The 22,291-nt window shown below is 41.0% G+C and overlaps 1 protein-coding gene across 12 annotated transcripts in view; it reads left to right on the top strand.

Moving 5' to 3' along the window:
- Positions 1-22,291, top strand: part of GOLGA4 (golgin A4) — a 126,366-nt gene that overhangs the window by 36,027 nt on the left and 68,048 nt on the right. For 9 of the 12 annotated variants that reach the window (XM_045037893.1, XM_023260759.2, XM_023260756.2 and 6 more), the window contains 8 exons: positions 4,664-4,978; positions 7,603-7,650; positions 9,474-9,530; positions 16,255-16,353; positions 17,109-17,238; positions 18,589-18,770; positions 19,061-19,144; positions 21,262-21,409. In XM_045037893.1, the coding sequence (XP_044893828.1) occupies positions 4,664-4,978; positions 7,603-7,650; positions 9,474-9,530; positions 16,255-16,353; positions 17,109-17,238; positions 18,589-18,770; positions 19,061-19,144; positions 21,262-21,409 (1,063 nt within the window). The remainder of the gene's footprint in view (positions 1-4,663; positions 4,979-7,602; positions 7,651-9,473; positions 9,531-16,254; positions 16,354-17,108; positions 17,239-18,588; positions 18,771-19,060; positions 19,145-21,261; positions 21,410-22,291) is intronic. The other 3 variants (XM_045037896.1, XM_045037895.1, XM_023260757.2) reach the window with 2 other exon arrangements.

Genomic DNA, 22,291 nt, shown 5'->3' with positions numbered 1-22,291 from the left:
ATGAGAAAATTGAAACGTAGAGGTCTTAAAACTAGTAAGTGGTGACACTGGGATTCAAATCAGGGAATTCGGTTCAGAGTGTGTGTTCTTAGTCACTGTGCTGTAAGTGACCGTAGTTATTTTGGGGCATAAACAACTCAGCTGGTTGTTACACCAGTGTGTAAGTAACTAATGGTGAGTCAGAATGCAGTCAGTGCTCCAGGAATGGTTCTGGTAAAAGCTTAGGCCATAAGGAAAGGTTGTTTCTGATGAGTGAGATCTGAGGTTTCCTGGAAAAGCGGACATCTGAGCTGAGTTTTGAAGGATGTCTGGATTTTCATATGCAGGGAAATTATGGGCAGTGGTACAGAGGCACACACTGATGCATTTGTTAAGGGGGTGGGAAGTTGCCTGTTGTGACTCAGGTTTTTGGTACGTGGAGGGGTGAGTTTATGGAGAAATGGGTCTTGGGAGATGCGAACCTTGAATATAAGCTCAGGATCTTGAACCTTCTATTAAATGGGAATCCAATTTAAGAATTGGAACGAAATGATCTAAATGATGTTTTAGGAAGACAATTCTGGCGACAGTGTGACAGGGCAGATTAGGGTAAGAGATTAGAGGCAGGGGAACGGAAGACTGCTGCTGGTATCCAGCTTATAGAGGATAAGGTTCTGAATAAGAATAGTGTTGGGGGAATAAAAAGGAGGGATTGAAAACGGGGTCAAATGGGGGAGACAGAAAGGAATTAAAAGTAACTCTGATATGTTCACTTATTTTGGCGTATACCTTTCTCCTTCCCTACCCCCCCCATCAGTTTTTTCAAAAATGAATTCTAAATCTGTGAATGTCTTTGATATCAGAAACCTGACAACATTTGGCACCAGTGGGAGTGTAGTTTTTCACATATCAGAAAGCTTGAGGATAAACAGTCTTTAAGGGCCCTTCTCCAGTTAGCTTCTTGTCCCCCCACATCCTTTACCACTGCCTTTCACCCTCAGAACTACAAGTTGCCCTCTAAGAGTTGCACCTTCATTCTAGACAGAAGGAAAGACTCAAGGCAAAGACGAAAGGCATATTCCTTTTTATGAAGAAAATAATCTGTCTCCTAGAAGGTTCCATTGTATAGATTTCCATGTATCGTGCCTTATTGGCTGAACTTAGTCTCCTGGCCCCCTCCTAGATGAAACAGGGTCTGGGAAAAGCTAATTAGAAAAACCCGTTTAATTGAAATATATCACAATATAATGTATACAGAAAAGTATGATATACACCTTATACAGCTTTCTGAGTGCTTACACATCAAGCACACCTTTGTAGCCAATGCTCCAAATCAAGACACAGAAATTACCAGTGTCACTTCCATTCCCTGCTCTGACTCCCGAGGATAACGACTATCCTGACGTCTAGGTTAATTTTCTGTTTTTGAACTTTATGTAAATGGAATAAAAATGAGTATCCTTTTGTTTGTCTTCTTTTGCTCAATGCTTTATGAGATTCATCTATATCGTTGTGGCTGTAAGTCATTCTCACTGCTGTCTAGTATTCCGTTGGTGAACAGACTGCAATTTATCCATTCGGTTATTGATAGGCATCAACAGTAGCTTCAGGTTTGGGACTATTTTTTTTTTTTTTTTTTACATTTATTTATTTCTGAGAGACAAAGACAGAGCACAAGTTGGGGAGGGGCAGAGATAGAAGGAGACATGGAATCCGAAGCAGGCTCCAGGCTCCGAGCTGTCAGCACAGAGCCCGATGCGGGGCTCGAATCCACAAACTCTGAGATCATGACCTGAGCCCAAGTCGGATGCTTAACCGACTGAGTCCCCAGGTGCCCCTGGGGCTATTTTGAATAAGATTGCTGTAAACTTCCTAGTTTATCTTTTGCTGAACATACATACACATTTCCACTGAGTCCATACTTAGTAATGAAATTGCTGATTCAGGTTGTGTACTTGTATTTGGTTTTAGTAAATACCGACAAGTAGTTTTCCAAAGTGGACTACTCCATATCCTTACCAATACTTGGTATTTTCCATAGTTTTAATTTTAGCCATTCTGGTGGCTGGGTGGTGGTGTCTCATGTGGCTTTAATTTGTGTTTGGGAAGGTGAGTATTACTTTGAACAAAACTGGGTCCTGGTAAAAAGAAAAACAGGAAGATTAGATATCAGGTGGTAGCCAGTATTTGTTGTTTACCTTAAGCCAGTCTTACCTTGAAGTACTGTGCATTGACTTATTGCCTTCACAACTACCCTGTGTGATGAGTGCATTTTACATATGAGGAAGCAGAAGCACCAAAGGTCAGGTAACTTGCCCAAGGTCATAGTGCCAGTAATGGCAGAGCTAAGACTTGGGCCCAAGAGGTCTGGTTTCATAGCCTATGCTCTTAGCTACTGCATCATATGAAAGGGTCTGCCACAGAAGCTTGTGTATGACATTCTCATTTGTAAGTTTGTCTTTTATTTTAGTCTCCTTTCTCTAATGATAGTAATGATTATTAATGTATACTGAGTATTTGCTACATTGTAAGCACTTTGCCTGTATTAACTCAGTGCTTGTGGCATCCATCTGAGGTGGGTAGTATTATCATCATCGTCATAGAATTATTTTTATCATCCCCATTTTATTTTTTATTTATTTTTTTTTTAATTTTTTTTTTTTTCAACATTTATTTTATTTTTGGGACAGAGAGAGACAGAGCATGAACGGGGGAGGGGCACAGAGAGAGGGAGACACAGAATCGGAAACAGGCTCCAGGCTCTGAGCCATCAGCCCAGAGCCTGACGCGGGGCTCGAACTCCCGGACCGCGAGATCGTGACCTGGCTGAAGTCGGACGCTTAACCGACTGCGCCACCCAGGCGCCCCACATCCCCATTTTAAAGAGGAAGAAAGAAGACTAGTGAAGTTAAGTAATTTGGTCAAGGTCATGTCGAACATACTGGGGGAACCAGGATTTGAACTTAGGCACCCTAATTCGATAGTCCACAGGCCGAATCACTACACTCAAACGTGTCACTTGCAGATGTACCGGGGTGGCTGTTACCAGGTTTATCAGCTTCTGCGAAGACGTGTGTTTGACACTGTTCTTTAGCTTCTGGCTGACCCTAGGACAACAACTGTTTCTAGTGTAATTCGAACTTGCTTCACTTGTCTGTCCTAGGGCAACTCACCGTCTGTGTGAAGTGAAAAGCACTTTTTGCATAGGTCAGAAGTGGCTGGTCGTGGAGTATCAGTAAAGCAGTTCTTAAAAGGTTTTGAGCATGAGGGTCCCTCCTCTCCCTTAAGACTTTCTCCATCCCTCCACCCCCCCATAAAGGTAAACTTGCACATTATGATAGAAGGGTGTTTGTGTAAATACATATACTGCATATGGAGAAGTACCTGTAATTGCTTTAAATCAAAATGAGTTCACAGTGTGCGTATTATTTTCTAACTTGGTGTTTTTCCACTTAATAGTATGTCTTAAACCTCTTTTCGTATACTGTAATGTACATGTCGTATCCTCTAGTGGGTGTACATTTGGGTTTCTGGTTTTTACTATTATAAATCACCTGTGAGAGATCTCTGTGCATGTGAAGGGGGAGGGGCATGTTATCTCCCCTCACTCCTGCCTTGCTTAATACTGATACTAAGTCTCTAGCATCCATGAGTAAAGTTTTCCTGGTTTGCTTTTTTAAATTGTATACTAAAGAGAATATTTTTATTTTCCTGTAATTTTTGCCCGCACGTGGCCTCTGTCTTTCGTGGGCATTCATTCCTGGCATTGCTGAGATCTAGCAGGTGACCCTGTGGCACACTGATGAGAATGAGTTCCTAGGAAACACCTGTTAAATACTGCTGTCCCCTGAACAAAACAATGCAGTTTGGAGCATTTTGTTGGATTATGTTATGTTATTTTTCGTTGTTACTATTCAAATTAACACATCATTCAAATTAAGAGAACAGCTCTTGCTTATTACTGTTTCTAACATAGACTTACTGATTTGTGCGGAGGGATTCTAGCTCAGACTTTTGAGTCGTCCTCCGTGACTTTTTAATGCTCATTTTTATTCTCAGTAGACAGAACGGTAATTACACCGAGCCGGATGTCACTAGTCAACCCTGCCTGGCATCCTCTTAGTGAACAGAGTGGGCTCACTAGGCATTCCCCTCCCCCTTCCCCCAGTCCCCTCTTGTGTTAAGGAGGGCAGTCAGGAATCAGCACCTCATGGAGACTCAAGGTAAAGCCCACTTGATTCTAGCCACACGCTTCACAACACACATACCCCCCTTTTAGGCACTGGGTGTGTATGCTGGTGATACAGACATCACTGCTTCCGAGGATCTTCTAGTTGAGTGGACAGACGTTCCCGGCACACCGGGGAGGTCGGCTGGGAAAGCATGGCATCCTCCTTTTTTACAGATGTGCAGACTGAAGGGCAGTGACTGAGTGAAGGTCGTTCCACTGCTTGGTGACGGACCTGGGACCCGTATCCCAGCCCTCTGGCTCCCGGTCCGGTGCTTTTTCAGAAATAACCGGGTGTCTCTTGTTTTCCAGAAAACAGTGTGTTATGCAAAATGTCAGGAATGTAAATTGCATTTGTTAGAGCTTTTAACAGGCTACTGGTGTTGCTGGTGATAGGGAATACTAGAAGTCTAAATGTGCATTTTAACCACATATTTTGTCGGGTTTTGGTTGCAGTCAGGTGACACGCAGTCTTTTGCACAGAAGCTCCAGCTCCGGGTACCTTCAGTGGAGTCTTTGTTTCGAAGTCCACTAAAGGAGTCTCTGTTCAGATCTTCTTCTAAAGAGTCTTTGGTACGAACGTCTTCCAGAGAGTCCCTGAATCGATTTGACCTGGACTTTTCTGCGGCCACCTTTGATCCATCCTCTGATATGGAGAGTGAACCAGAAGACTCACTCCCTAACTTAGACAGTCTCAACAAAGAACAGTTGATTCAGTGCTTGCGAAAAATGGAACGAAGGTTGAATAGCTACAAAGGAAAATGTTCCGAGGTAGGAGCATAATTTTTTTTTTTTTTTTTTTTTTTTGCCAATACGAAAAATTTCCCTCTTGTTCTCTGTCTAGTTCATATTACTGTATGGCTTTTACTCTTGTGGTTGGCTAAACCATCGATTCCCCGTATCCGCTGATTATCATGGCTAGTCTCTGGCATTATCTAAAGATTTTCAGGTGTACAGAACCCCTTTGGCAAGACCGTTAGTCAAATTTTGGAGAAGATCATTTCCGGTTTGCACCTTCTGTGCCCCTCTTCTCCCCCAGCCCCTCTCCCCAACATTGCTTGCACCCCCCCCCCGCCCCAGTGCAGAGCGCATCATCTTTCCTCCTCACATCCCCTTTTCTTGTTCATCTTCTAACTGCTGTGCTTCCGAAGTGACCTCTTCTGCCGACCAGACTTCCATCGCTGCTTACCCTAATTATGTTTTAGGTGGTCCGATTTTCTGACACATTTGGTTCACTCTCATTATACCTGCATTTAAACTTCACCTCAGATGAATCTTTAATTGCTAAATCCCTTGAGGATGGCACTGTCTGTGTGGTCTAAGAGAGGAAGGAAGCAGTCCCATTCCATCTTTTTTCCGCTCTTCCCTTTGGGCTGGGTTGTATTAGTTTCCCTCCCTGTCCTGTGCAGTGAAAACTCTTCTTCCTTAGGAAAGCCTTTCTGGGGCGAGTTGCCCATGGAATTTTTTTCTTTAGACAGTGCATAATGTTTTATTGCCTTACCAGTTAACTCAGCATTATAGTTAACTTTAATTGATGAATAATAAGGTTCAAGGTCCGTATATAATGTTAGCCATAACTGCCATTTTCGATCATGGCTGTAGTATGCTTAGTTTTACCCTTGCAGCCAAACATAAAAACAGAAACCCTTAGACGAAATATGTAAAATATCTTTTTAAAACTATGAAGTGCTGACAAAATAGGAAGGAATTATTAGGCTAAACTCTCTCAGCTCGCTGGAAGCTAGACATGTAAATAGCATTAAAGGCATCTGTCTCATGAGGTACTTGTGGAATCAGCCTGCTTTTTCCCATAAATTTATTGTTATTCATTTCTGTCCAAGTTAATAATCGTCCTGAATTATTTGTTGTTTAGACTTATGTTATTTTTACTAACTTGCCTGTTGCTTCTGAGTTTGAAGCTGGGGCAGCAGTGTAGTTAGTATGAAAGTATGCAAGACACTATGCATTTTAAGTTTACGGTGCCGTTGAATTTTGCACCTTCTCTGTGAAGTAGATATTAATTAGCTTCATTTAGTAGAATGGGGTTGAGAGGCTCGTGGAAACTTAATCACAGAGATTAAGAAAATGCGCTTAAAGGCACACAGGTAGCAGCTGACAGACCTTGGGTCTTTCTGGTTGTTTCCACCCTTCTGTGCCACCTCAAGTAGAGTCATGCAGCTTCTTAGGGATGAAAAGAGCACATCGTCTTCATGTCTGTCTTTCCTTGCCATTGTAGGTGACCAGGGTAAGATCGTGCTGTAAGTGACATCTCATTGTTGGCTTCCTCTTCCCACCTCTCCTACTCCCCGCTTGTTGAGCACCGTTTTCCTATCCGGGAATAAGAATACTATTTTAAGGTAGTAAGAGGAGGATGATTGTGGTCTCAGGCAGATTTTTTTTTTTTAATTCTTTATTGCATGGACTCCCCTTCCGTGACTGCTGGCCTCTTAACTCAAGGCATCAGTAGATGCCTTGCGGGGCACACAGCAACCTTCCAAGGAGAATGGCAGGGCGCGGAGTAGGGGAGTGCTTCCTCCTCAAGCTGCAGCCTGCCTCTTCGGAGCCCTCTTGTACTTCTGAAGTAGGGTCCAAATAATCCATTGGAGCCATGTGCTTATTTTTCAGATGAATAGGGCTATGTAATCTCTAGGTTTAAGAGATTTGTTAGTGTATAATTTCATCAGGTTGTGTAGAATGTTTAAATATCCTATTTAATTAGGTTAAATGGTTAAACATCTCTTCAGAACCTAAATTACCAGTTTTCATCTATTGGTTACGAGTCCCTTTCTTCAGATTTTTACCCAGCCCTCGTCACAGTTCCTATAATCAGAGTCTTTTAGAGATGAATTACATGATCTATAATAGCCCAAAGCAAAAAAACCGCCCGGTGAGCTTGCTAAACAAACACATATCCCTCCCCTCACCCCCAACTCCAGCCTCATTCAGTTACTTTGGCGTGGGACCCAAGAATTTCTCCTCCTAAGCAAGCTCCCAGGGGATGCTGTTGCTGATGGTACGGGTTTGTGGCTACAGTTTGAGTAGCCTCGTGTCTTTAGGCAAGTTGGCTCTGATCATGATTGGGTACTGAGATTTAAAGATGTATGTGCCTGAGGTGGAATCGAGTACAGATTTAATATCTTTATACAGTCAAGTTATATTTTATTTTTTTAGAAATACATTTCATTTGTTAATTTTGACTGTACGCTATATGCATCTAATTAGATTGAATTATCTATAAAAGGATTCTCCTGATTTGTGTATTTTTGACTTTCATAAAGAGATGCGTTAGCAGTATTTAAAATAACTCATTTATTAAAAAATAAACAAAAATAAAATAAAATAACTCATTTATTTAGGAATGACTGATATTATTGGTGACTTTTTCTTTATTTTAGTTTGTTATAGCTTATCAGACTCTTCAGAGAGAGAAGAAGAAGCTCCAAGTAAGTGATATCTTGGCTGTGATTTTGATTCATACATTATTTAAAAATTAGAGTCTTACAGTAAGATAGTTCTGACCCTCACTTTTAATAATTCTCCATGTGACCCAAGTATTTTTTTTTTTAAGTTTATTTATTTATTTTGAAAGAGAAAGAGAGCACAAGAGGGGCAGAGAGAAGGAGAGAGAATCACTCTCCAGGGTTCGAACTCACTAACTGACCTGAGATCATGACCTGAGCTGAAACCAAGAGTCACGCTTAACCAGCTGAGCCACCCAGGCACCCCGTTGTTTTTTTTTTTTTTTTTTTAATTTTTTTTCTCAACGTTTATTTATTTTTGGGACAGAGAGAGACAGAGCATGAACGGGGGAGGGGCAGAGAGAGAGGGAGACACAGAATCGGAAACAGGCTCCAGGCTCCGAGCCATCAGCCCAGAGCCCGACGCGGGGCTCGAACTCCCGGACCACGAGATCGTGACCTGGCTGAAGTCGGACGCTTAACCGACTGCGCCACCCAGGCGCCCCCCGTTGTTTTAATAAAGGGAGTGAATGAGAAATTCCAGAGATTTTTACCTCTGGTCGGGATGGGCTTTTTTGAATTGTGGATCCCCTGCGGTGTGTAAGAGGTTCGGATTTAAGGCGTGTTTGCCTCTTTCAAACATGCTTTCTGGTGTCTCAATTTGCAAGTCACATCTTGGTTTTTAGTGGTAGAGACATACAGCCTTCTAAGCTTTCCCTTCTATTTTTGAAATATCTGCAGACATCTCTGTTCCTTATCATTATATCAAGGTCCAAACACAAGCATCTTCTCTGTTTTTTCCTGAGGCTGCTGCTTGTAAAGCTCTTGGTTAAGTATGTGGAGAGAGGAAGCTCTTCTGGGTGGCGCACCTCAGCCCCACTGTGTCACCCTGTTCTGTGGCTAGACATTTCCCACCAGGTATCCCAGGTGATAATTCACAGGTCAGAGCTAAGGGGAAGTATCCATTCCACTTCAAACGGTGCCATCAGTTTGCTGTGATAAGATGTATGAATATTTATCATTTGGAATCATGCTGTATTAATTTCTGTTTCTGTCCTGTCTTGAGAAGGATGGAGAATATAGGCTTATTTTTGTTAGGGGATAGCATTTCTTATCTCTGCTGTATCACGATAAACATTTTAATGTCTTTTAATGGTAAAATATAACCGATATAGAAAGTCATGCACCAAAAATATAGTCTTATTTTTTACAGTAAAAGTTATTGTATTAGCAGTTTAGCATTTTGTCCCATCTAAAGACACTAATTAATTTCCCCATGTGCATTATTGTAAAATATTTAATCTGCTATAAATAATAATCTCCATTAAGTACAACATTAAGTTTTCTGGCTTTGATCTGGAGTATAATCAGTTCAGAATGATCATACCAATTATTTATTGCTGATTCAGTGTTCTCATTGTCCATAACAAATGTGGAAATCAGGATATTACGAATAGAGTTTTTAGTTTGTTAATGTTTTCTTGAACATGGGGGTCTTTTGACACGAGGGGTAGCTCTGTTTTAATGCATTGTATTATTAACATTTCATAAATTCATATTCAAAAGTTCATCTTATTCCTACAGTCTGTGGGTACCTTGCTTGTGTATCTTTGAATTGTCTATGGATTTTCATTTCTAGATGTATGTAATTCTACCACTAAGTGGCGGTAGAGAACTGTGGTTGCATAGTCCCAGTGTAAAGGATGTTAAAGATAAAGTTCAATGATTTGTGCTCTTTTTCTACTGGCTTTTCATTAGTATGTCATGCAGTTGTTTGAACCAACTTTTTTTTTCTTTTTAAATTGAAGGGTATATTAAGTCAGAGTCAGGATAAAGCACTTCGGAGAATTGGAGAGTTAAGAGAGGTAAGTTGTGATTAGTACTTTGAGAATAGTAATTAAATCTCTTACATTTATCAGAACTCTTGTACTTGTTGGGAGAGTTTCATCTACACTTGGGTAGTTAGAGTAAAAACTAAACAGCCCAGCTTATAAGATTAGCGATCAGTTTTTGCAGTTTTTATTTGTGTCGTTTTCCTAAGGTATGTACTGTAGGTGGAATTAATGACATAAGAGTATCTTATTTAGGGGCACCTAGGTGGCTCAGTTGGTTAAGCATCCAACTCTTGGTTTGGGCTTAGGTCGTGATCTCACAGTTCATGGGTTGAAGCCCTGCTCTAACGAGTCCGGCTCTGTGCTGACGTGAGGAGCCTGCCTGGGATTTTCCCCCTCCCTCTCTCTCTGTGTCTCCCCTGTGCACACAGACACACACACCCTCTCTCTCAAAATGAATAAATAAACCTAAGAGAAAAAGAATATCATGGTTAGCAGTAGAATATCATTTGGCAGCTTGAACAGTCAGTGGCAACTTCCAAGGCTAACCTGTCTCCTCTATTAGGTATTTCAGGCTTGTTTTTTGTTTTTCCTAACCAATAATCTTGGTAAAATTAGATAAAAATTATGTTCATTATAATTTTGGGGGATAACTTTTACAATGAGGTATTAGAATCCAGGCAAATATTTATCATTTGGAATCATACTTTGCTCATTTCTGCTCCTGTCCTGTCTTGAGAGGAACAGATATTATTGACTTGTATTGGTTAGAGGATAGGGTTCTATATCGCTCCTGTATCGCTTATGGTAAAATTTTAAAAATATTTTGATTGTGAAAATATTTTAACTGTAAAGTATAACAAATATGGAAAATCATGCACAAAAATATATGGCTTATATGTGTATGGTGAACACATGATAACCACCACCACGGTCAAGAAATAAAATGTTCCTTGTCATCCCAAGAGCCCCTGTGTGTTTCCCAACCAAGTCATAGTCCCGTCCCTTTCTCCAAAAAGAACTACTGACTTGTGTTGTACTTCCTTGTGTCTCTTTGAGCTTTTTTTTTTTTTTTTAATTTCTTTATTTTGAGAGAGAGAGAGAGAGAGAGAGAGAGAGAGAGAGAATTCCAAGCAGGCTCCACACTGGCAGCATGGAGTCTGAGACAGGGCTCGAACCCATGAACCGTGAGATCATGACCTGAGCCCAGATGAAGAGTCCAACGCTTAACTGATTGAGCCACCCAGGTACCCCTAAGGTTTTATCACCTAAGTGTGCACCTCTAGACTAATAGTCTTGCCTGTGTAAAAATTGTTTTGGTATATCTTGAAAAGTCTCCTTGAATCTACACATCCCCCTGGATCCCTTTCTTTTCCTTACAGTTCATGTGTGGAAGAACCTGATGATAAAAGACCCAGAATCACTTATTGGCCTTATTCCAGCATTATAAACACAACACGTCTTAGAATAACAATTCTAATACTACCACCATCAATTATGATTCATGAAATTAGTTAAATAAATTTTTATATACTATTCCAGTTTTCCCACCATTTAAAGATCTTTTTCCATATGTACACTGTTAGGTCATAAGCCATTACATATGTATTCTTTTCCTTTTAACCCTTGTGAAAATGAAAACCCTGTTAGGAAATACTTGTCAGAGACACAGATTGACAAGTTTTAGTTATTTTTAGTGTCTGCCTACCTGTGTTAGTTTTTCGTTGCTGCTGCAACAAATACCACAACCTTAGTGGCTTAAGACAACACAAATCTCAGAAATTTGACACAAGTCTTACCCAGCTGAAATCAAGGTGTCGGTTGGACTGTTCCTTAATGAAGGTTCTAGGGGACAGTCTGTTTCTTTGCCATTTCCAGCTGTTGAGGCTGCCACGTCCTCTGGTCCTTGGACGTGGCAAAGCCTTTTTCCTTCATCTTCAAAGCTATCAATGTTGCATCTCTGCCCATTCGACCATAATCACTTCTCCCCTTCTCTTTGAACTCAATTGGGAAAGGTTCTGATTTTAAGAACCCATGAGATTAGATTGGGCCCACCCAGATAATCCAGGGTAATCTCCTATTTCGGGGCTCTTGACTTATTCACATCTGCACCTTCTCCTGATATATTCCAGGTTCAGGAATTAGGACTTGGGATCTGTCGGGCGATATTCTGCCTACCACACTGTCTTTAGTCAAGACTGTAATCAATGGAATGGCCAGGGGACAGCTGGGCCAAGGGAAGAGAGGAGGAACAAGGGGTCTAGGGGCCATAGAATAAATTGTTGTTTGGTACAGTTCTACACTATTTTTTTAGTAGCTAAGATCTATTTCTGAACTGTAACTCTGGTTCCAGTTACATGAAGAGAGATTTATTCCGTAATTTATATGTAGATACTTAATGGATAAGTGAGGGTCTGGATATTTTAAATTTTGTTCACAAAGAACAAAAAATTTCCTTCAGCTAAATAGTATAATCCATACAATCATGATTAGTATTTAATTAAACATTCAAAGTGCTGTAAGTCATAAAGTATTTCGTTTCTTTGGAATTAAAGTCTGAAGAGAAGTTACACGCAGGTTCATTAGTACTTTATTGATTCAGACCAGGCAAGAGTATAATTTTCTTTATTTTGTTATATGAAGATATTCAGGCTATCAGGAAGGATGTCGGGTTTGAGGCTAGCATCGAGAACTGCCATGACTTCCAGTGCTTTGACGAAACCTCAGATGCAAGGCCTTCTGGCTAAGCGTCTGCGGTTTCTTATTGTTGGCATATTCACTGTATCCCTGGGGGGTTGCAGCTTTCTGTAAGTTTGCTGTGGCTGAACCAAGAAAGAAGGCCTATGCAGATTTCTGTGGAAATTAAGATTCCATGAAAGATTTTGAAGAGATGAGGAAGGCTGGTATCTTTCAGGGGCTAAAAGGATTTTGGAATGTAAAGAACTTCTTTGGGTTGAGTCCCATGGAATTTTGTCACTGATCTGTGTTCCTCAATTATGGAACATGAATACTCGGTTATGGCATAGTTTCTCTTGATAAACAAGCAGCTAACAAATAACTGTAATAAAAAAAGATATTCAGAAAACATTGCTTGCTTAGTATTTTATTTCTTCCTCATGCATATACACGTGAGTAGAATCCATGAAGATCTCTCCTAATATTTTTTGGATGGATGACAAAACAAAACAGCATTCCTGTATATACATATACATATATGTATGTATATTTTATTCTTATGCTGATTTCTAGCATATTAGGCATTTGTTAATGAATCAGATAAGTAAAAAGGTAAGCCAAACCATTTCCAACAGATAGCATGTAATTTTCTTTGCCTGATCTTGAATCTTATAACATCCACAGATATTAAATAGGAATATCATATTATGAGAAAGTTAATAGAACTATGAATATCATGAGCTCATCCAAGTAGATAGGGTTCTGATTCCCTTTGAAGGCCAGGTAAATGGGGAGTAAATGAAGACACTATCCTAGATATTTCCTCCTTTCTCTGTCCTTCTGTCCGTGCATGGCATGTACTTTTTCTAGGCTCACCTGGATGCAGTTTATTATAAGCAATTGCTGTTCTCAAAGCTAACTTTAGGGAGGAGTGTTCATTTTTTGCAGCTTGAAATCACATCTGAACATAATGGGTAGCATAGGGCAAAGATAAAAGATAGTGAAATAGTTAATGTATTTGATACATTCTACTCATCAGGATTTCTCTCTAAGGGCATAATCAGAAAGACCTTTCAAATCATATGCATAAAAATGTTAATTTCAAGATTTGCCAAAATTTGTAAACAGTCTGAATGGCCAAAAATAGGAACATTATTGAATTAGTTTGTTATATTTAGTAGTATTATAGAGCCATTTATTATTATTTGGCTAAAAAGTTCAAATAGTATTAGATATACCCTGAAGGTTTAATCAAAAATAAATTTAAAAAAATTTTTTTAATGTTTACTTACTTTTGAGAGAGTGAGAGAGACAGAGCATGAGTGGGGGAGGGGCAGAGAGAGAGAGGGAGACACAGAATCCGAAGCAGGCTCCAGGCTCTGAGCTGTCAGCACAGAGCCTGACGCGGGGCTCAAACTCACAAACCGTGAGATCATGACCTGAGCTGAAGTCGGATGCTTAACTGACCGAGCCACTCAGGCACCCCCAAAAGAAATTTTTTTTAATGTTTTATTTAATTTTTGAGAGAGCGAGAGAGACAGAGCATGAATGGGGGAGGGGCAGAGAGAGAGATGGAGACTCTGAGCTGGCAGGACACAGCCTGATGTGGGGCTCGAATTCACCAGCCATGAGATCATGACCTGAGCCGAAGTCAGACACTTAACCAACTGAGCCACCCAGGTGCTCCAGAAGAAATTTTTAAAGTCAGAAATGACCCCAGATACTAGGGTCCAGTTCTAGAGGTAGTGAGATCCCTATCAAGGAAATATTGGACAATTGGCTAGCCAGCCTGTGGGCTGTCGTCAGGATATAAGTAGACAGTTCTTAAGTTCCTTTTTAACTGTAGTCTGTATTGTTTATGGAGTACTTAGTAGGATAGGGTAAAGTGACAAGTGGAGGGAGTGGAGTGTATGGTTAAAAGATGCTGCTGTTGTATCCAAGGATTTCTTGTCTAGACGGAGAGGTTAAAATATTAAAAACCTGAAAATCATCATATATATTGAGGAATTTGGGTACACCTGGGTGGCTAGGTTGGTTAAACGTCTGACTCTTGATTTCAGCTCAGGTCATGATCTCATGGTCATGGGATCGAGCCCTGTGTCAGACTCTGCACTGACCATGAAGCCTGCTTACGATTCTTTCTCCCTCTCCCCCTTTTCTCCTCCCCCATGCACGTGTGTGTGTGCGTGTGTGTGCGTGTGTGTGTGCGTGCACGTGCTCTCTCTCAAAAAAAATTGAGGAATTTTTGTTGGCTGTTAGAGATGGCATATAACAGAGTCTAGTATGGTAGGATGTAGAAAATTATTTGGAAGAAATGAATTTTAAGGAGAGTAAAGGATCATAAAGAATTGGCCTGTGCGGAGTCATGGACGGCAGTGCTTTCCAGACTGTTTGGCTTTCATGGACTGAAAAATTACCTTCTAGTTCCTTACAGATATAGGGGAAAGGAGAATTGTCAGGGAGCTGCAAACTTTTATTTTTTCAAGTAGGACATTGAATAAGGAACCAGATTCTTTTATTGTCATTATTTTGTGAAAGGGTTTTTTTTTTTTTTTTTTTTAATTTTTAAGTAATTTCTATACCCATGTCACAACCCTGGGATCGACTGTTGCCTGCTCTTCCAACTGAGCCAGCCAGGTGCCCTGAAAGGTTTTTTTTTTAATAACAAAAAAGAGTAGGAAAGACATATTCCCAGAGTAGAGGACAGTTGTTTAAATGAAGGAAAAACTGTCTACACCGGCTTTCTGTTATTTCACCACGGATCTGTCAAGACTTCATTGTGGACCTGTCCTGACTCACAGACTGGCATTTGGAGACTCGTTCTGTGGGAGGAGTCAAGCCAGGAGTTTTAGTGAGAGGAGCAGTGCCAGTGGGATCTTGGGGCGGTGTAGGTGTGGGGGAGAATAGAGAACAGTTAGTGCTTCAGTGTTCTGAGAGCTCGGAAATTTGAAACATCGCAGAAAGAGGGCGTTGCTTGGTAGGTCCTTGCAAATATTGTTTGGGGAAAATTTTCTAGCAAATGTGTGTGCAAGGGATGGATTAAACCAGAGGAAGACTTGAGGTGAGAATTCTCTCTAGAAGGCTACTGAAGGAAATTAGTCATTGAAATGATAAAGATCTGGACTATAGTTATGGATGTGGAAAGCGAGAGCACTCAGATATTGTAAAAGCAGTAAAAGAATCTGATCATACGCAGGGATTGACAAAGGTAGGTAAAATGTGACTGTGAACATTTTGAGCTCGGGGAACTAGAAAAGGAGGAGTCCTAGAAAAATAGATGGGTTTTGATGGGATATTTCACACGTTCCAGACTGTAATCTCTAGCATTCTAACGGAATAAGTGTCAGAAGCACCGAAGGCACAGGACTGAAGGGGGATAGATGCCAACAGAATCTGTGAAGCGGGTGGGGCAAAATAAGAGAGAGGAGTGTAGACAGGAGCCTAAAGCCCAGAGAGCAGGTGCCTCATCTGAGAAGGGAATTATTGGTGACTGCTATAATAAAGAGGTAAAGATCATTGGATTTAGTTGGGAAGGCTCCCTAATGACCCAAAGAAAGGAGCATTTTAAGTAATTTCAGGAACTTGAAATTTTTCAGTTTGGTGATCGGCTAGTTCATCCTTTTCGTTTCACAGATGAGGAAGCTTCTGACTTTGGCTGTCTCTTGCTTCTGGGTATTGGGAGGAGGAAGGTTGTATTGGCTCTCTGTTTGGTAGAAAACCATGTAGTTTTAGGTCACGTGCATCAAGAGAGCACAAGGAGTAAGATGTCTTAAAGTCGGATAAAGATTTTTTAGCTTAAATAACTATTTGTCTTCTCCACACTATTAACATCAAAGAGCAGTCATTCCAGCTCTACAAATACACTTTCTTCTTGGACCTTCGTGGTTTTGAAGGAACAAAATTATCTGCTGGGAGAAATGCTAACGTTTTATGCGCTGATTCTTCTCTAATTATTGTTGCTGATACCTTACCTTCAGAGAAACGCAAATCTGGATTGATTATGTTTTTGAGCTTTGAAAACCTCAAGTTTGTATTTTTTTGTTTTTTACTGAAAACTACTTTAAAGCTCTTTGTGTTCTAGGAGCTGCAGATGGATCAACAAGCGAAAAAACGTCTGCAAGAGGAGTTTGATGCATCTTTAGAGGAAAAGGATCAGCACATCAGTGTTCTCCAGACTCAGGTAAAAGATTACAAGAAAAAGTGTGTGGTGTCTGGATAGAGAAAACTGAAGGGAGTTTTGAGGCTCTAGATGTTACAAAATGGCCTTTTTTTTTTTTTTTTTTTTTTTGAGAGAGAGAGAGTGTGTGTGTGTGGGGGGGGGGGCAGGCGGGCACATGCGTGAGCCAGAGAGGGGCAATGGGGGAGAGAATCCCAAGCAGGCTCCATGGCACAGAGCCTGACATGGGGTCGATCCCAGGACCATGAGATCATGACCTGAGCTCAGCCACCAGGTGCCCCAAAATGGCCTGGTTTTTTTTTTTTGTTTTTTTTTTTTTTTAAATTTTTGAGAGAGAGTGAGTGAGTGAGCATGAGCGAGGGAGGGCACAGAGAGAGGGAGACACAGAATCCAAAGTGGGCTCTGCACAGGCAGCACTGACCCCATGTGGGTCTCGAACTCATGACCTGAGCTGAAGTTGGATGCTTAACCGACTGAGCCACCCAGGCGCCCCTGGCCTATTTTCAGAACTCTTGGTTTTCCTCAGTTTTTTTTTTTTTTTTCAGTATAATTTTTAAATTTATTGTGTCGTTTGGCTATGATATCATTGAAAATAGCAATTAAAAAAATCAACGGCATTTAAGAGTAAACATTTTATTTTGATTCCCCACCCCCCCCCATCATAGTGAAAAGGAATATCCTTTACTCTGTCGCCTCTCTCTTTTAAAGAAACCGCCGTAGTTTATCATCTTATTTTCTAATGCACATTTCTTTTTTAGGTTTCTCTGCTGAAACAGCGGTTACGAAATGGCCCCATGAATGTTGATTTACCGAAACCGTGTCCTCAGATGGAACCACAGGTTGAAGGTGCCACTAAAGAGAACACAGATAGTGATATAGAGCCAGTAGGTAAGCTTCATCTCGTCAAAAAGTTAGTTTAGAAGCTAGAGGAGGATGTTGAGAGTTTCCGGGGCATGATGTGGGCTGAGGTAGAAAAGTGTCCTCCTACGATTTCCAGAAAGATGCACGAGTGTTTGTTACTTTGGTTCTTTGTTTGTTGTGGTTATTCAGGAGAACGGAGCTAAGTCATTGTTTTAAGACTTGAAAGCCTGTGAGTAGCACCACGTTTTCGTTGTAATTAAAATTCACTCTAGCGCTCACTTCAGCAGCACATACACTAAAATTCATGATGTTACACTGTTTTATTGATAGTGGTAGCTAGATTTCGTATAAACAGATCCATCCTGTTTAAGATAAGTGAATTTGTTCTTGGCACTGGCTACTTCATTTTTTAAGTAACACTGCTTAAATATTTCTGCATTCAAAGATATCTGTATTTGCTTTCTAATTAGAAAAGAAGGAATAGGGGCACCGGGTGGCTCAGGCAGTTAAGCGTCCAACTTCAGCTCAGGTCATGATCTCACAGTCCTTGAGTTTGAGCCCCGTGTCAGGCTCTGTGCTGACAGCTCAGAGCCTGGGGCCTGCCCGTGTCTCCTCTTCTCTCTGCCCCTTCCCCGCTCATTCTGTGTCTTTCTCTCTCTCTCTCAAAAATAAATAAACATTAAAAAAAGAAAAGAAAGAATAGTAAATTTTGTCTCACAGTCCAATTGTTGCCCTCCATACTCTTTGAGGCTTTAAGGTACATAGTCAGCAAAATCCCCACTTTTTATTTAGTAGGTCTTTCTCTCAAAGATGCTTATGACAAATCGTTAGTCCAGGCAGGGCCAGAGTTAGGTGCTGAACAGCCATCTGTGTGAGCAACCAGCCTATAAAGGGTCCTGAAATTCCCCTATGAGTATGAAAACTTTACTCATAAACGTATGGAGAATGTAGAAAGCTGTACTTACCAGAACTCCTCTCAGGAACAGATGAGAATACATTAGAAAAATTTCTTATTAATCCTTTTGGGACGGGAGCCAGGACACAGAGGGCACTTTTGAATAACAAAAGATGGTCATCCAACTGTCTTTCAAGGAGGGTGGACTCTGGTAAGTTAACTCCTGGGTGTTTTGTGCCCTTTGGGGTGGGGTTGTACCATAGGTCAGGTGAATGCACTGCCCTGCGTCTTCAGATACAGGCCATACAAATAGTGACTGAGCAGAGGCTGGGAAGGGTAGGCCTCTCTTCTCCGTCCGGCTCAGGACAGCAGAGCGTAGGGTGAGAGTGCACCCCTGTGTACTAACAGAGGAACTGTTCCCAGAGAGCCCTTCTGTTCCTTACTGACTGCCCCTGCCCGTGCTGCTTTATTGATCGCCGTAGATGGAGCTTCTGCTAAAACACTGCAAGTACTTCAGCAGAGAGTTAAGCGGCAAGAGAATCTCCTGCAGCGTTGTAAGGCAACAATTCAGTCGCATAAGGAACAATGCGCGCTGCTGACCAGTGAGAAGGAAGCTCTGCAAGAACAGCTAGATGAGAGGCTTCAAGAACTAGAAAAGATGAAGGTAAAAGCTCAAATGAGTTTGGCTTAATGTAACCCTGTAAAGCTAGATCCACCGGCCCCAGCGTGGCCTGCGTCGCCCTCTCCTGCGAAGCCCTTCCCTTCTTCCGTGCACAGTATGGAGAGGACTCCCGGTTGCCCTGGGATTTGTAGCATTGACCGTCCTTTTCAGACGTCCTGTGCGCTGTTGCTCTTCCTGGACTGAGAAGTATCCAAATTAGATAAAATGTGTAGAGTTCTCATGTGAGGAGAAGCTTTCTTAGAGATGGAAATGAATTTTTAAAATTTTTTTAGGAGCTTCATATGGCTGAGAAGACTAAACTTATCACTCAGTTGCGTGATGCAAAGAACTTAATTGAACAGCTTGAACAAGATAAGGTAAACCAATAAACCTTATGATACTAAAAGTTTTCAGGGGGCCCCAGAATTCACTTTGGAAGCAGGTAGAAGCATTCAGGCATATGCTTTCCAAAGTTATTACAGCTGCTTCCCTGAAACATCTTTTTGTTGTAATTTTGAAATTTAAATAACTGTCAGCATTAGTTGTATATCACGTGAAGCCGATTCTCTGTCATTTTTTGATTCCAGTAAGCGTTTTGATTTATAGATTAGCGTAACTATTGCAAAATAAATCTAGTTACAGTACCTAAGTACTTTTCAGAGAAACGTTGAATTTTTTTTATAGGTAAGACATTACTAAAAGTGAATGATGTTAAGTATTGTCTTCAAATATAACGGAAACAGATTAATCTCTCAGATAAATTGCCTTAAGTAAAGAAGTGGTAGTGTGTGTATTAGTATAAACGGAAGTTTGTGCCAACAGATTTTAGGATGTACAGGTGAGATTGGCAGTTTACAGAGGGAGTAGCAGCTGTGGCCATGGCAGCAAAGACAACTGAAAATTCATGGGTGAATCCTTTCCACCCAGGTCTTTCAGCCCCAAGTTCTTGGTTTCTTTTTCTAAAGCAGCTCCCAGTTGGTTCACTGTTGTCCACCGTTTTCTTTTAATATGCTACATTATAGCTATAGTATTTAAGGTGACCAGGCAATTAAGAACATGTCAGAGCTGTTTACTTTTGAAACGTGTTAGCAATCTTTTCATTCTCCGATGTCATTTTGCTAGATCCAACTCTATCCACTTCATGAAGGCCCACCTTAAAAAAAGCGAACCCACCACCCAGCTTCAACAGTTGACATCTCTGGGCTCATCTTGTTTTGCCTGCACATGTCTAGCCCTTATTATCCTCAGCCCAGAATTTACTTTGTTGTAGAGCAAATCCAAGAAGTCTCATAATTTCTTCCCTAAGTATTTTCATGTATTTTTAAAACAAAAGACTCTTTTTATTTCTATAAAAATATAACTACATTTTCATGTTCACCATCTAAAAATGTAATAATTCCTTAATACCACCACCTATCTAGTTTCAGATTTTGCCTTTTGTCTCATACTTTTGCCCCCTTCTCTGTGAGTCAAGATCTACGTAAGTTTCTTTCATTGCAGTTGGTTGACATGTGACTCTTAAGACTTCTTTTAATCAGTAGGTTCCATTGCCCATCCCTCCCACCCTGTGTCTCTTTTTCTCCATTGTGATTTGGTTTTTGAAGAAACTGAAGGTTGACGATCTTGTTTTGAAATTTTGTATAATCCCCATTCACTTGGTTTGTATCTGTCCATTAATATCAGCCATCTGGAAGAGTCACAGCGTAAACCGAGGTTTGACAGACCCCACAAGTAAAGTCATAATCTTAAGATCATGAAATAGCTGTCCCCAGATCTTATTTTTCAGGAGACAAGTTGAACCACCCTGTTTTTTGTTAGTCGCAAATGACTGATTCAGTGTATAATATATAATGTATAATAATACACAATATCCCTTTTCCCCTTAGTGACCTTCATTTCATGTGTCGATTATCCAGAGAGTGGGAGGACAGTAGCAGTTAGCAAATTGGAGGAGTTGGGGTGGCACCAGAGACTGGCACAAGAGGAAAGAGAAAAAGCAGGCAGACTACCACAGTCTTGGCCCATCACTGTGGCAGCAGTAACCTTCCGCCTTCAGTGGCCTCTGAGGCTCTCCCCATGTTCCAGCACAGATCGATAACCGTAGTTCATGGTAGCCCTGAGCCAGGTACAAAAGGCTGCATTGTGTTCATTATAAACTAGTTACTGAGATAGGGAACATTGGAGCAAACACTTATAGGAAGATTATAAATCTTTTAACTAAAACGTGTTTTTAACACTCAAAAGTTTGAACTTACTATTAAAATAATTTTTCATATTAACAAATCCCCTGATCTGCCAGGTAACCAGAGTTGTTATAGTATATAGTGTAGTATGAGCACAGAGCACACACTTCAGTTTGTGAAATACTAAAATAATTCTTATGCTCTACTTAGTACGAAATACTAGGTTTTCTGCCTTTTAAGGGAGTTTGATATGTGCTATTGATGACGCAGCTTTGTTATGCAAACACTTCAGTGTCTGCACTTCTGTTTAGGGAATGGTAATAGCAGAGACGAAACGTCAGATGCACGAAACCCTGGAAATGAAAGAAGAAGAAATTGCTCAACTTCGTAGTCGCATCAAACAGATGACTACCCAGGGGGAGGAGTTACGGGAACAGAAAGAAAAGTCCGAAAGAGCTGGTAAGAACTCAGGGGTTATTTGTTTTACGTTAGAACTCAAAAGTCACGTAAAGTGATCGACCAAACAACATTGAGAGAAACTAGTTAACTTTTGATATTGATACAGAGATTCTGTATAAGATACCGAACTGTTCCTTAGAGGAGGGAGGGGCTGGTGGACTGCAGCCTGTGGGTGGAATCCAGCCCACGGATGGCCCATTTGTAGGACTCTCAAGCTTAGAATGCTTTTTACATTTTTCTACAGTTAGAAAAAAGAAGAATATGTGACAGACACCACGCGTGGCCCGCCAAGCCTAAAATGGTTCTCGTTTGGCCCTTTTATAGAAACGTTTGCTGACTACTGCCTCGGAGTATCAAACTTCAGGTTGACAATTTTGGAACTCCCCAAGTAGGCACAGCAGTACACAGTAAACAATTGCTGCCCTACAGATGCTCTAGGGTAAACAAAGAGCTTAATTAAGATAGAGTATAGAAAAAAGTCTAAGATAAGCCTTTACACATAGCAGAGTTAGTTTTGTCACAACAAATGGAGGCCGTGAAAGTGTAGAGACCAGCATAGTATTCCACAAGGTGCGATACTGAGTAACATGAAGAAAGAGAGGAGAGAGCAGAGTGAACGAGCACTTCGGGTTCGTGAGTCTGTGAGTGTTGAGTTGGGCCTCCAGGAATGAATAGAAGGGGCCTAGGCGGAGAGGTGGGGGCAGCACACATTTCAGTTACTACAAGGTCAGCGGCAGGCACGGTGAGTCGAGTGGGTGTGTGAATCGGCGGCACACAGTTCTTGCTCGAGTGGGAAACGAAGTTGGATTGTGAAAGAACGGACTGTTAACATGTTGAAAGGTGCGTAGCTCAGCTTAGACTTTGGTGTACAAGGCAACAAGA

The sequence above is a fragment of the Felis catus genome, chromosome C2, assembly GCF_018350175.1.
Source record: "Felis catus isolate Fca126 chromosome C2, F.catus_Fca126_mat1.0, whole genome shotgun sequence".
Classification (NCBI taxonomy): domain Eukaryota; kingdom Metazoa; phylum Chordata; class Mammalia; order Carnivora; family Felidae; genus Felis; species Felis catus.
This window is presented reverse-complemented; position numbering and strand designations above follow the sequence as displayed.